Here is a 13,400-nt window from a genome sequence, read left to right as displayed (position 1 = left end):
GGAGCGATGAGCGTGCCAGCAAGAAACATACTCCGCATCATGAAATACATTACAAGCAGGGTTTTGGATCAGTAAACCCCGACAACAGTAGGTCTAGAACCTCCTGGATACAGAAAAGAGTCTAGAGATGTAAACAAGAGAAGGACTCTTGGATGAAGACCTCATAGTTTCCTTCAGTGTTATAAGCAACTGAAAACCCATCTGAGGCTCGAGAGCTCCCATGAAAGAAAGTGCAGACCACTGGCATGTGAAGGACAGAACGCATCTGCAGAAGTGCGCCTATGTTTGGGTGATAGGCACAATGGGCAGAAAAATCCAAACAATGCTTGGAAGAATAATCAGCAACAATGGCAGGGTTTGTGACGACCCTATGTGCCAGAGCACCAGACAGAGGAAAAAACAGTTTGTTACCTGCTGATTTTCATTCCTATAGTACCACAGATCAGTCCAGACTCCTGGGTGTATGCATCCCTGCCAGCAGATGGAGACAGAGAAAGTTTCACTGACACTGCTTCATAACCCCTGGTGCCACCTGCAGTTCCTCAGAATTTACCTGTACCCAAGCACAAAAACACTTTCAAAACTTGTAAGACCATCCAAAAACAATTTAACAAAATTTAGAAAAAAACTTTTCCCCAACAACTCTGTATTCCATACCATGAAAAAATTGTAATTTGTATCAAGATATTGCAGCTGAGCAGACGACTCTCCATCTCCGGGTCTGGACTGATCAGGGGTACTACAGGAACAAAAATCAGCAGTTAAGAATCAATTTTCCTTTCCCAGTACATACCCAGATCAGTCCAGACTCCTGGGGTGTACTAAAGCCCCCTACTTAGGGTGGGACCTGGAGAGTCCCGCTCTCAAAATACTCACGCCAAATGACAGAGTTTCTGGATTCCCTACATCTAGACCAGTGGTTCTCAACAGGTGTGTCGGGTCACACTGGTGTGTCGAGAGGTCCTGGGGAGGTGAGTTGCAAGGCCAGCAGATGGCTGCCTCCTTATCAGCCCTGGTGGGAGTTGGTTGACTTCTCTTACATTGGGCCTGATGGGAGGCTACTCTCACTTCCTTCTCTTCTTTCTGGTTCCTGTGAATGCAGAGTATATGTATACATTTAGCTATTCAGTGTGTCACACCTGAAAGCATTACCTGCTAGGTGTGTCTCAAGAAAAAAATAGGTTGAGAACCACTGATCTAGACGACAGTACCTTGCAAAAGTATGCAGTGACTTCCAAGTCACCACTCTGCAAATCCCCTGTGGTGAAACCAACTGATCCTCCACCCACGAGGCCGCCTGAGACCATGTAGAGTAAGCCCTCAAACCTTCAGGCACCTGATGCCCCTTGAAAATGTATGATGACCCAATAGCCTCCTCACAATGGTAGCCTTAGAAGCCTGGGAACCCTTTTTCGAACACTCCATAAAATGAAAAGATGATCAGACTTTGTAAAATCAATTGTTACCTTGAAATATCTTAAAGCTCTACGGACATCCAAAAGGATGTTCTAATGCCTCTGTATCATTCCATGGTGAGACCAAACCTTAAATACTGTATGCAGTTCTGGTCACCACTTCTCAAAAAGGATATAGCTGCACTGGAGAAAGTGCAGAGAAGGGCAACCAAAATGATAAGGGGCATGGAATGGCTGCCCTATGAGGAAAGGCTAAAGTTAGGGCTGTTCAGTTTGGAGAAGAGACAGAGGAGATATGATAGAAGTCCACAAAATCATGAAAGGATTTGAACAAATTAAGGTAAATCAGTTATTTACTTTCTCAGATAATAGAAGGACTGGGGGTACTCCCTGAAGTTAGTAAGTAGCTCATTTAAAACAAATCAAAGAAAATTCTTTTTCACTCAGCATATAGTTAAGCTCTGGAATTCATTGCCAGAGGATGTGGTTACAGCAGTTAGTGTAACTGGGTTTAAAAAAAGATTTGGATAAGTTTCTAGAGGATAAATCCATAAACTGCTATGATGGTAATTAATAAGCAATAGTAGCTTGTGATCCATCTAATGTTTGGGTACTTGCCAGGTACTTGTGACTCGGATTGGCCACTGTTGGAAACAGGATACTGGGCTTGATGGACCCTTGATCTGACCCAGTATGGCATATATCTTATGTTCTATGTTATATAAAAGCTTAAGCTCTTACGCATGAGGCGCAGAAGAATCCAAACTCGGAAAGGCTGGAAGCTCCACAGACTGATATACGAGAAACGCAGATACCACCTTCAGAAGAAAGAAGGGCACGTCTGCAAAGACACTCCTGCATCTGAAATCTGTAGGAATAGATCCCGGCAAGACAAAGCCTGCAACTCAGAGATTCTCCTCGTTGAACAAATGGCCACTAGTGTCACTCTGCGAAGAAGCTCAAAAAGGTGCTTCACACAAGCCTCTGAGAACGAGATTAAGATTCCAGGATGGACAAACTCTCCTCACCAGAGGGTGCAAATTCTTAAACCCCTGAAGAAACCTAACCACATCAGGATGAGAAGACAGAGAGTAACCTTCCAATTTACCTCGCAGACAAGCAAGGGCCACTACCTGAACCCTCAAAGAATTGAAAGCAAGGCCTTTAACCAAACTTTCATGAAGAAAAGATAAAACCTGAGCTACCGAAGACCGTAAGGCCTGCACTCCATTAGAAATACATCAGGCCTAAAAAAAAAAACAAAACGCAGACATACAAAGTAGAAGTCAGTCTAGCCTGCAGAAGAATAGCAATGATTGCTTCCAGGTACCATTTGCTTCTCAAACGCCACCTATCAAACGCCAAGCCACTAGACAAAAGCGATCGGCCTGGTCTGAGAATATAGGACCCTGAAGAAGGTGGCGTGGAAGATGACTGAAGCGTAATGGCCCGTCTACCGCCATGTTGACCAGATCCGCGAACCACGGCTGATGAGGCAACCCATCAGCACTTCGCCCGGGTGACTCTCTATACAACACAACACCTTGCCTACCAGAGGTCAAGGCAGAAATATGTAAAGCAAAACCTCCCGAGGCCAGGGTAGAACTAGAACTCGTCTTCAGCTATAAAAGTGAGGCACCTTCACACTGAGACGAGTCGCCATTAGATCCACATGGGGACAGCCTCACCTTTCTCGGATGAGCTGCATTGCTTTCTCGGACAACTCCCACTCCCCTGGATCTAGCAAACTGCAACTTAGAAAATCCATTTGGATGTTTGACCCCCCGCTATGTGTGACGCCGCCATCTGGACCAAGTATTGCTCTGCTCAAAGAATTAACTTCTGAGCCACCAATCAACTTTTGGTTCCTACCTGCCTATTTATGTATGCTATGGTCGTCGCATTGTCTGACAAGACTCTCACCGACTGGCCTTGAACTAAGGTACAAAAGCAAGTAATGCTAACCTCACTGCCCTGGTCTCTAAGTGATTGATAGACCAAGAGGCTTCTTCTGCAGACCAAGTGCCCTTGGTTGACTGTCGCCGACATACTGCTCCCCATCCAGAGAAACAGGCATCAGTAGTAATTACTACCCAATCTGGGACCTCCAGATCGACACCACGAACTAGATCAGACATTAGCAGGCACCAGACAGACTGTCCTGAGCATAACCCTCGAGAGACTCGGGTAGATGAAACTCCTCTGAAAAAGGATTCCAATGTGCCAGCAGAGCCCTCTGCAGCTGTCTCATATGCTCAAAGGCCCATGGTACCAACTTCACGTTGAAACCATCTTTCCCAGAACCTGTAAAAAAAAAAAAAAAAAAAAATCCCAGACTCTAGGCACTTGCGAAGTAAACAACTGCCTGACTTGACCATGTAACTTGCACTCTCTCCTCCATCTGAAACACCTTGCCTTTCAGTGTGTCGAACCGGGCACCCAAATAGTCGAGAGTCTGAGACGGGATCTGGTGGCTCTTTGCCAAATTCACCACCCAAACTAGGGATTACAGAGTATTTATCACCTTTTGCTCTGCAACACGACAATTGTCCTCTGACTTTTGCCTTGCCTAGCCAGTCGTCCAGGTAAGGGTGTATCAGCACTCCCTCGCGCCATAATACCACCACAACTACCACCATTACTTTGGTGAATGTGCACAGGGCCATGGCCAGCCCAAAAGGTAGAGTCTGAAACTAGAAATGCTGACTCAGCACCATAAACCTCAGAAAACGCTAGTGATCTGGGCGAATGGGGATATGTAGGTACACTTCTGTCAGGTCCAAAGAAGCCAGACATTCTCCCTTGCACACTGCCACAATTACCGACCACAAGGTCTCCATCCGGAACCTCGGGACCTTTAATGCCACATTCACCCGCTTCAAGTCCAGAATCTGATGGAAAGGGTCTTCTTTCTTTGGAAAGTAAATGGAATACCGACCGTTGCCCCTTTCGTCCTCCTGTAGCCCCACCTCCTGTAGAAGATCTGAATGGCCTTCGACCCCCTCAAAAGGAAAGCCATCAAGACTGACCTTGAGGAGTGAACTGCTTCTGTGAGGTTGGGGCTCCTCTTGCAGAACGAGACCTCCGAACGTCCCGGAAACGCGTCTGAGACTGAAAGAATCGTCTGCCCTTAGGCTTGTCCTCCGCAACTTATGCATCTTATTCTCACCCAGATCCTTCATTAATTGCTCTACGTCCTCACCAAACAAAAAAGTCATCCCTTAAAAGGCAGAAACCCCAGTCGGGACTTAAATGACACATCCGCTGACCAGTTAAGCAGTCATAACAACCTCCTGGCTGATACTGCAGAACCCATAATGCGAGACGAAGTCCTCACTAAGACATACAAGGCATCCAAAAAGTAGGCCCCCGCTGCCTCAACACTCGACCTCTACTGACCATCCTGGAGCTGCTGCACCGAACATAGACAAGCTCTTTGCACGAAACTGGAGCAGATGGCCGCCCGCAAGCTCAGGGCAGACACCTCAAAAATCCTCTTGAGGTGAATCTCCAGTTTTCAATCCTGCACATCCTTCCAACGCCACGGAACCCGCGACAGGGATAGTCACCTTTTTCATGACCGCTGACACCGCAGCATCCACCCTATCCACAGGATAGCTCAGGTGAGCGAGGAAGCACTTTGGTCAACCTAGTGAAGTAGAAAAAGTTAAAGGCAGTATACTGGCCAGAACTTGACGAAAAGCAGGGAAAAGGTGGTACACACTAAGATATACCACAAATGCCCTAGCTTTTCTCCCCTCCCCCGACATTCCGACTGGAAGTCAGAAGGAGCGAAGAACACAAGGAGGCAGACCCCGGGGCTCAAAGGATATTTATTTATTTAGTGCTTTTTTATACCGGCATTCATGATACAGATCATATCATGTCGGTTTACAAACAACAAGGGTCGTAACCTAACAAACTATTAACATGGAATAGAGAAGACAAAAAAGTTACAATGAACAGGGGTGCCGGAACTGGGAAGAGGAAGATACAGCAGGCAGTAACTTGATAACTGTATCAATTATTTACAAATTGTTGATATGAAAAACCCCAACCAAATAATTCACCCCTGAGTCCAGTAGGGAGTTGCCCCCCCCCAAAACAGATGTAGACCTCTCAGCATAATAGGAATAGCCGAAACTGAGAGCGAACCACCTGGTGAAGAAGTCCAAAAACTCTCCACCAAGAGACAGAAAGCAGGGATACCGTAAGTGCAAACCTCTGAAGAAATGGTATTTCATTATCATCCTGGAAACTCAAAAGGTACCAGGGTAAGATGAGTCTGATCTGGGAATAGACTGCCCGTCAACCTGGCCTAGAGATCAAACCTAAGCCCATGATTATTTATACTTCCCCCAAGGAATCATGCAGTCCAGTCACTAGAACAACTGTTGCGTGAACCAGGACCTCCCTGTCTGCAGACAGAACGATCCTGAAAAGGGGAAAGTATAGCCTGCAAGCCACCGCAAAAAAAGTGTAGCACACCTCTATTGCAGTGTTCCTCATCCCTTAACACATGCAGCCATAGATATGGCAAGAAGTTGAAAGGCATACCTGCCAAACGGGATGCAAATGGACCAGACCGTCCTCACTGAGGTAGGGTCCTGCATGTGAGAATAACTGGCAAGAGTGATCATCCATGAAAAAACACACATTGTGCTCAGCAAGTATCAAAAGGGTGACTCCCATGGGTGCAGGAGAAACCCCTAATCTAATCTTCGCTGGGGAGCTTCCCTCGAAGATGACGGGGAGATCGAATCCAGAATAGCTCCTTCATGAAATGAATCTACTGCCTTTAGAACGACCTAGGAAAGAGTGTTATCATCGACCTGCTCTCGGATCTCAAGGGGAACAGAGAGCGATTGCCAGTCAAAAACAGTGAAAACCCTTTTCCAGGAAATGGAGAACAAGGGGCATCCGTCTAAGGGGGAACCCATAAGGGTTGCCTCTGGAAACCCAATCATATCTCACCTTCCCGAAGGGACAGGAAGGGCCTCCCGCTCCCAAAAAAAACCCACAAAAACACAAAAAAAAACTTTCCTACTCTCCAGGCAAGAGTGGGATACAAAGCAAACCAAAAAGGCTGCTGGCAGGCACCCACTCAGACAGGATAGGCCATCATAGTAACCAACAAAAGGACCTCAGCAAAAACAGTCCAAACGACCACCGCTGCCGGCCCCCAACATCTGCAGATCCTGGCCCGAAAGTAGGTGCACTGATCCAAAAGAATCGCGGCTCAAGTTTGGTGATGGACCTGCAAGGGATGCAGCCCCAGAGACTTCCCCCACGAAGGGGATTCAAACAAAACTAACATGGGAGGGTTTGAAAGGCATACTCCTCTTCTGTGAGAGGGGAAGACAATTACCCTCCTGGTACCCATGCCCATAGTGGTTTGACCAGGAATGCAGTCTCTGGTCAGTCTTATGGCTGCGGAACACAAACTACTGTGCTTGCTACGAGGGAAATACACATCCATACACTAGAGGGAACTGGAAGAATAGCGCCCTCTGCTTTAAAAGCACAATGGAAAGCACTTGTGTAGTGTTTCCCTGTCCTGCAGACGGCAGCGCACATATGCTCCCAATTGCCACGCTTGTAGGTAGAATCCTATGGCACAGCAAGGCCTAGCATCACCAGATAGAGTTGGCAGCTGCACATAGCCAAAAAGCAATTAGAGAGTGTGTGATGGCACTCTCCTCGCTTGTGTCTCATAGCACCCTAAGGTGCAAAACAGAACAGGAAGCTGATACCTTGAGGAAACAATGGTGGTCCCACTATTTCTGGCATGGCTGGCTTTGCATGGTACAGAGAAAAAGCAGCTTGCCAGTGCTGAGGTGCTTGGAGAAGTAGACGACACCTGCCGTACCCAATCACGCATGATGGGCTCCATTGTTTATTTTATGTATTTAATGCTTTTTTTTTTATACCGGCATACATGATACAATCATATCATGTCGGTTTACAGGGAACTGGGGTAAAACACAACATAACCTTAAATATTAAACCAGATAAGAGGCAAATGTTACAATAAAACAGGGTAATGGAACTGGGGGAAGAAGAAGACAAAGCAGAAAGTAACTCAGAGACATAAACAAATATTTACAGTGTGCTGCGTGATCGGTAATGATAGCTATGGCATTGTTGCACTAACTCCTAGTGGAGTCAGCATGTACAGTGTCCAATGGCATCTCCATTGCCAGTGGGAGTCAAAACTATGGCGGTTCATGGTGGTGTTCTGCGGCATCGCCCCATGGTACCCAGAGTACCTGATAACGCTTCAAGAGACTGATCGCAGATCTTGAAAGGGAGTCATGACTAACTCACTGCCTTGACACATGACAATGTCAGGGAAGCTCATGGTGACCAATGGTGATCAACAGTGCTCTGTGATGGTGTCCTATGGCATCTGACCACTTCTACTGGTGCCTAGAGTGGCGACAGCATCCACAATGCCAATAGCGCTCACCAGCAATAGATCACATCTATGGCACCAAACGATGCCACGACAAGGGCTTCTACGAGGCTTGACTGCACCATAGGCACAGGCACTCAAGTTCGATGGCATGCAGTGCCATCAATGGTTCCCTCGGCTCATCTAAGCACCCAAGGGCGCTGATGTTGTGAACTCAATGGCATCTACTGCCAGCGCCCATGGCTGATAGCAGCAACTCTGGCGCTCTTCAGCATCAATGGTGTTCGAAGCCCTACGACCCTAGCATCTTTGGCGCTGGATGGAGGCTTAGGGCACACAAGAGTGGCAGCATCCATATACCATTGATGGCACACCACAATCCCCCTCAGTGCCCTGCCTTAACACCGCAAAGGGGCTCATCGGCAACCCAAATGCTCAATAGCCTCGAGGGCACTGGACCATGGTGCATCCTGGACACCTCAGCGATCAAGTGTGTCTCGGGGCATGGCTTCTCCAGGCCAATGCCGCCAATGCTGATGGTGACCCCACTGCTCGATGGCGCCAAGGAGGTCCAAGGCCCAAAGCCCCTTTCATCAGAGGACTTCTGTGGCACTCAAGAGCTCTCAGGACCCCCAGGCCTCGGTGGTCGACTTTGAGGGGGAGCAGGGCACTCAATGATCCCTGGGTCCCCTGGTGGCGATGGGCTCGAAATCATTGAGAACAGCCACGAATGGCATTGCTGGCAACACGCCTGATTGCCTCCATGATGCTCAATGACATTGAGACTGACATCCTGCTTGTCCTCAGAGAATAAGGATTTTTAGGCATTTGTGAGTGGGATAACCAGGACAGAAAAAAAAAAAAAAAGTCTGCTTTCTTTCTTCACATATATTATGAAGCCATCTGACAAATCTTACAAAACAGGATTCAAAGTCTTCGTTAGGGTCCTTAACTTCTAGGACGTAGCCTAGGATGAGAATTGTGAGCAAATACGGTTGCATGCATTGGGGAAATTGTGCAGTCAGTTGCGGCTGGTAGGACATGTAGCTTCTCTCTGAATAGCCACTTGCAACCACAGCAAAACCCTGGTCTGGAAATCTTCAGATGAAGAAAAATCCTTCTTGCTATTGTAATAAATTCAGTATGCAGACTGAACATGCATGGGATAAGCATTATGCCTTAACAGTTTTAGTACTAATACAGGGCCCTATTTACTAACCATTTTTCCCCCAGACATACAAAATGGAGGAAAAAACATTTAGTAAATAGGCCCTCATAATGTACAGAACAGGGACTGACCATGTAGAAATGTGGCTAGCAACAGACTATCTGGACAGACTCAGACTGACAGCAGAATCCATTTTAATTAGCATTCATTAACTATCACAGTACCTTGAATGTTAGTAAGCTGATGTTAAATTGCTGTAAATTAATGGGTACTAGAATCTAGACACAAGCAACCACCTTTGTGCTGGCATACTCAGCTCCTCCAGAGATCACCCTTTCCCCCTGCAAGTATTCCCTACAGCTGCGATCCTCAGAGGCATGCAAATCCCAGACACTCCACAGTCCTGTAAGTGCCATTAGCAGCACTACAGTGGCCACACTCAGCACAGCTACACTCACCCCAGAGAGAGTCCTTGTCCGGCTGCTGCTCCAAGAAGGAGGCCCTGGCGGTGGGCTCCTTGGCACCTCTCACATAGGTGACAGTCTCTTTGTAATAGGAGGAAGTATGGGTGCTTGGCCGTGGGATGGGCGATGCTCGCTTCACACTGTTGGATTTCTTTCTAAATGTCCTGCGTGAGTTAAGAAGAAAAAAAAAAACCAAAAAAAAGAATGGCTACCTCTGAGGGATTCTCAGCTTTTTCAGGAAAGAAAGAGGTGCAGAGAAAGAGAGGCCTGAGAAGACAATCAACAGAGGGAAGAACAAGAGGAAGAGAGGATAAGGAAAGAGAAAAGGACAAAAATATACAGCAATTTTAGATTACCTGACAGTCCTTGTTCTGTTAGTTCTCCACACCAGTCTGTGCCCTCAGGTCATTCTCTGTCTCTCTGCATGGGCAAGGTCAGTAAAAAATCTCATCACAGCTCCAGTCCCATTGGCCCAGGCTCTTGCTCTCTCTCTTTTTCCCCCAAACTATATACTTCCAAAGCCATGTATTATAAAGAACTGAAGTGACAATAATTCAAAATAGCCCCATTAAAAAAAAAAAAAAAAGGACCAAAAAGGGAACAGGACATGAAGCATTGCTCTGGACAGGCAAGGAGAACTAACAGACTAGGAATGAACATGGATAAGCCAAAATTCACATTCTGTAGCCCTCTCCCCTCCCCACTTATCTTGTTTACTTACTTACACCTATTTATATTCCGCCAAATTGCCAGAACCTTTGTTCAAGGAGGATCACAGTATGCTAAATTTACAATAAACAATATGTTAAAGCCTTATTAAATAGACAAGTGTTTGACAACTTTCTGAAACACTTAGAATCTGGAACCTGCTACAGCTTCGCAGGGAGACTGTTCCAAAAGCAATGGCGCGACTTGCGAAAAAGCACAATGACTAGTCTGTTGCAGCCGAGGTACTTCTGCCCCAGGAACAGACAGATGCTGTTGATTAGCAGAGCTCAATGCACGCTTAGGACAACGCAATGCCAACAGCTCCTTCAAATATTTAGAGCAATTCCCAGGTAGAACCCGCCAGATCAGAGTTAGGATCTTAAAACTTGACCTACTGCTCGAGAGGGAGCCGGTGGAGGTTTCTCAAAATAGGGGATGTCCAGACATCAGCCTAGCAGTGGCATTCAGTGTCATCTGTACAGCTTGAAGATAAATGTTTCGGAAGGCCAATACAGAGGGCATGACAATAGTCTAATGTAGATAGAACGACTGCACGAATTAAAGTTCTGAAATCACTCTTGGCCAAAACAGTTTAGGTAACGCGAAATGTGTTTTTAAAAAGGCTTTTTTTTTTTTTTTTTACTACAGTACATAGCAGAATCTGAAAATTAAAATCTGAATCGAGCTGTACATTCAGATCCTGAGCAACTTCCATTGAGACAACTGTAGAACCCTCCAGCTGGGCAGATAAAGGAGGGGTAAGTCCCAGCAGCATGCGTGACAGGCAAAACCTCTGTTTTAGCAAGGTTAACCAATCAACCATTTTGTCTCATCCACTGATTCACCATCCCTATGGTACCGGAAGTCACTGTAAGAGCATCTTCCACAGAGTTTACATAAACCTTAAAAAAAAAACAAAACCCAAAACCCTCAACTTCATATCTTCCAGAAGATGACAAAGCATGCAAATAAATGTTAAAACCATCGCAGATACAGATGAGCCTTGAGGCACCCCAGGACAGATAGAAGTTCAAATAGGGGAAGACCGTCTCACCCTTAATTGCTGTGATTGGCTCAATAAAAGAGAAGGAAATCTCTGGGTCTCACCAATTCCAGCTTCTGGAAGTCTCTGCAGATGTGACAGACCCAAAACCTGCAGAGACGTCTAGTCAACCTACAATAACCAAATGCTTCTTATCTGAGTCACAAAAGTATAGGGGTAGATTTTCTAAATTTGCGCGATTGCGTACTTTTGTTCGCGCACCAGGCGCAAACAAAAGTACGCCGGATTTTATAAGATACGCGTGTAGCCGCGCATATCTTATAAAATCCGGGGGTCGGCGCGCGCAAGGGGGTGCACATTTGTGCAACCTGCGCGCACCGAGCCCAGCGAGCGCTGCCTGGTCCCTCCGAGGCCGCTCCGATTTCAGAGCGGCCTCGGAGGGAACTTTCCTTCGCCCTCCCCCCACCTTCCCCTCCCTTCCCCTACCTAACCCACCCCCCCTCGGCCCTAACTAAACCCCCCCATACCTTTGTTTCATGATTTTCGCCTGCTAAAAGCAGACATAAATCTACGCGCGCCAGCGGGCTGCTGGCGCGCGATCACCCGACCCGGAGGCCTCAGCCACACCCCCGCAACGCCGCGTCACGCCCCCGAAACGCCCCTTTTAGAAAGCCCCGGGACTTACGCGCGTCCCGGGGCTCTGCGCGCACCGGCAGCCTATGCACAATAGGCGGGCCAGGGCCCTGCGCGCATAAATCCGCCCAGATTTACGCGCGCAGGGCATTTAAAATCCGCCCCATAAAGTTTCAGTGCTGTGGCCTCAGAGAAACCCACTCTGAAAATTACTAAGCATATTATTGTCAGGAACTCTGATGACAAAATTACACCAGATCATGATTTTGTGTTTTTGGTTACCTCCCTTCACTTCAAAATTTGAAAAGTGTAACACAATTTCCACCCCCACCCCCAACCTCTCCATTGAAGCTCTCTAAACTAAACAAAGATGATGCAAAACAGGTCAGGCCGGGCTGAGTTTCCGCTCCTTGCAGATGAGGAAGGTAGCAGGATGATAGCAATGAGAGAAGCCTCAGCTTCCTGCCTTTTGCTAGCTGCTTCCTCTCTGTGCTGCCAGGATCTCAGGGAGAGCATCTGTGGTCAGGCCCGTCACACAGACCTCATACAAAAACAACAGCTGAGGCATCTCCTACTTTACCCGTCCGGCTTCTTTCCACTGGAGGCGGCATGGCTCCTATTCCAACCAACCCTTGTTGCAAATCCAAATGCTTTTCCATCCTCCCATTAAGTTAAGCCATTCCCCCCCCCCCCCCCCCCACTCTGTCCTTCACAAAAGGCCGGAATTCATCTATGCAATGAAAGAGTTACATTAAGCCCCCTCAACACACACGCTTACAAGAAACAAACACACACACATGCGCGCGAACACCAGAGCTCCCCTACCTGAGTGCACTGTCCTTGTAGGGGGTCAGAGGCTCGGTCAGTGAGCTACCACCATTACTGCTGTCCTCATCGCCCTGGTAATAGCCCGTGGTGACAAGGCGCCGGCTGCGGCGAGACATGACAGGCAAAAGGTTGCAGGGCTGGTCTGCAGTGCTGAGGGGAGGGATAGAAAAAAAATAAGATAGGTGAGCAAGTGATACTACTATAAAAGGAAGAGGTAAATGCTCATGAAGAGAGGAGTGAGTCAGGAGATGGAACAATAATGAAAGGGAAGAGAAGCAGAGATCATACCAGATCATATCTTCCAGTCTCTGTAGAAAAAATAAAGCAGATAACAGGGAAGAGCTATGAGGACTCACATCAGCCTTATTCAAATAGGACTGCCTCATTTGTACCTACTGAAAAAAAATGTATTTATTTATGAACTTTTAATATACCGATATTCGTAGGTCACATCATACCGGTTTACAATCAACTCATGGAGAAAAGAAAAAGAATTACATATAACAGGGGGGGGGGGGGGGGGGAAGGGGAGCAGAGAAGGAAAAGGGAGAGAGAGGGGGGCCGGGTGAAAGCAAGCGCGTAGGGAGCGTGAATAACAGAAGTAGGAGAGAGTGAGAAAAAATAAATAGGAACTGAAATAAATACATTTATTGAATGACACACTAAAAGGCTGAAGCACCAAGCCATGGCAGGGCTATAATGCACATTAAACAGCGTGTAGCGCACAATATAGTCCTATCTTGGTGATATCATGCAAGATTTGCGA

The 13,400-nt window shown here is 47.0% G+C and overlaps 1 protein-coding gene across 1 annotated transcript in view; it reads right to left on the bottom strand.

Annotated features, from left to right (window-relative positions):
* SUN2 (Sad1 and UNC84 domain containing 2) overlaps positions 1-13,400 on the bottom strand; it is a 157,870-nt gene that overhangs the window by 122,793 nt on the left and 21,677 nt on the right. Inside the window, exons 2-3 of the mRNA XM_029590197.1 lie at positions 12,632-12,784; positions 9,457-9,626 (exon numbers count right to left, since the gene is read on the bottom strand). Of these exons, the coding sequence (XP_029446057.1) occupies positions 9,457-9,626; positions 12,632-12,750 (289 nt within the window). The 5' untranslated portion in view covers positions 12,751-12,784. The remainder of the gene's footprint in view (positions 1-9,456; positions 9,627-12,631; positions 12,785-13,400) is intronic.

This window comes from Rhinatrema bivittatum, chromosome 2 (genome assembly GCF_901001135.1).
Source record: "Rhinatrema bivittatum chromosome 2, aRhiBiv1.1, whole genome shotgun sequence".
Classification (NCBI taxonomy): domain Eukaryota; kingdom Metazoa; phylum Chordata; class Amphibia; order Gymnophiona; family Rhinatrematidae; genus Rhinatrema; species Rhinatrema bivittatum.
Note: the sequence above shows the minus strand (reverse complement) of the source record. Positions and strands in the feature narration are given on the sequence as shown.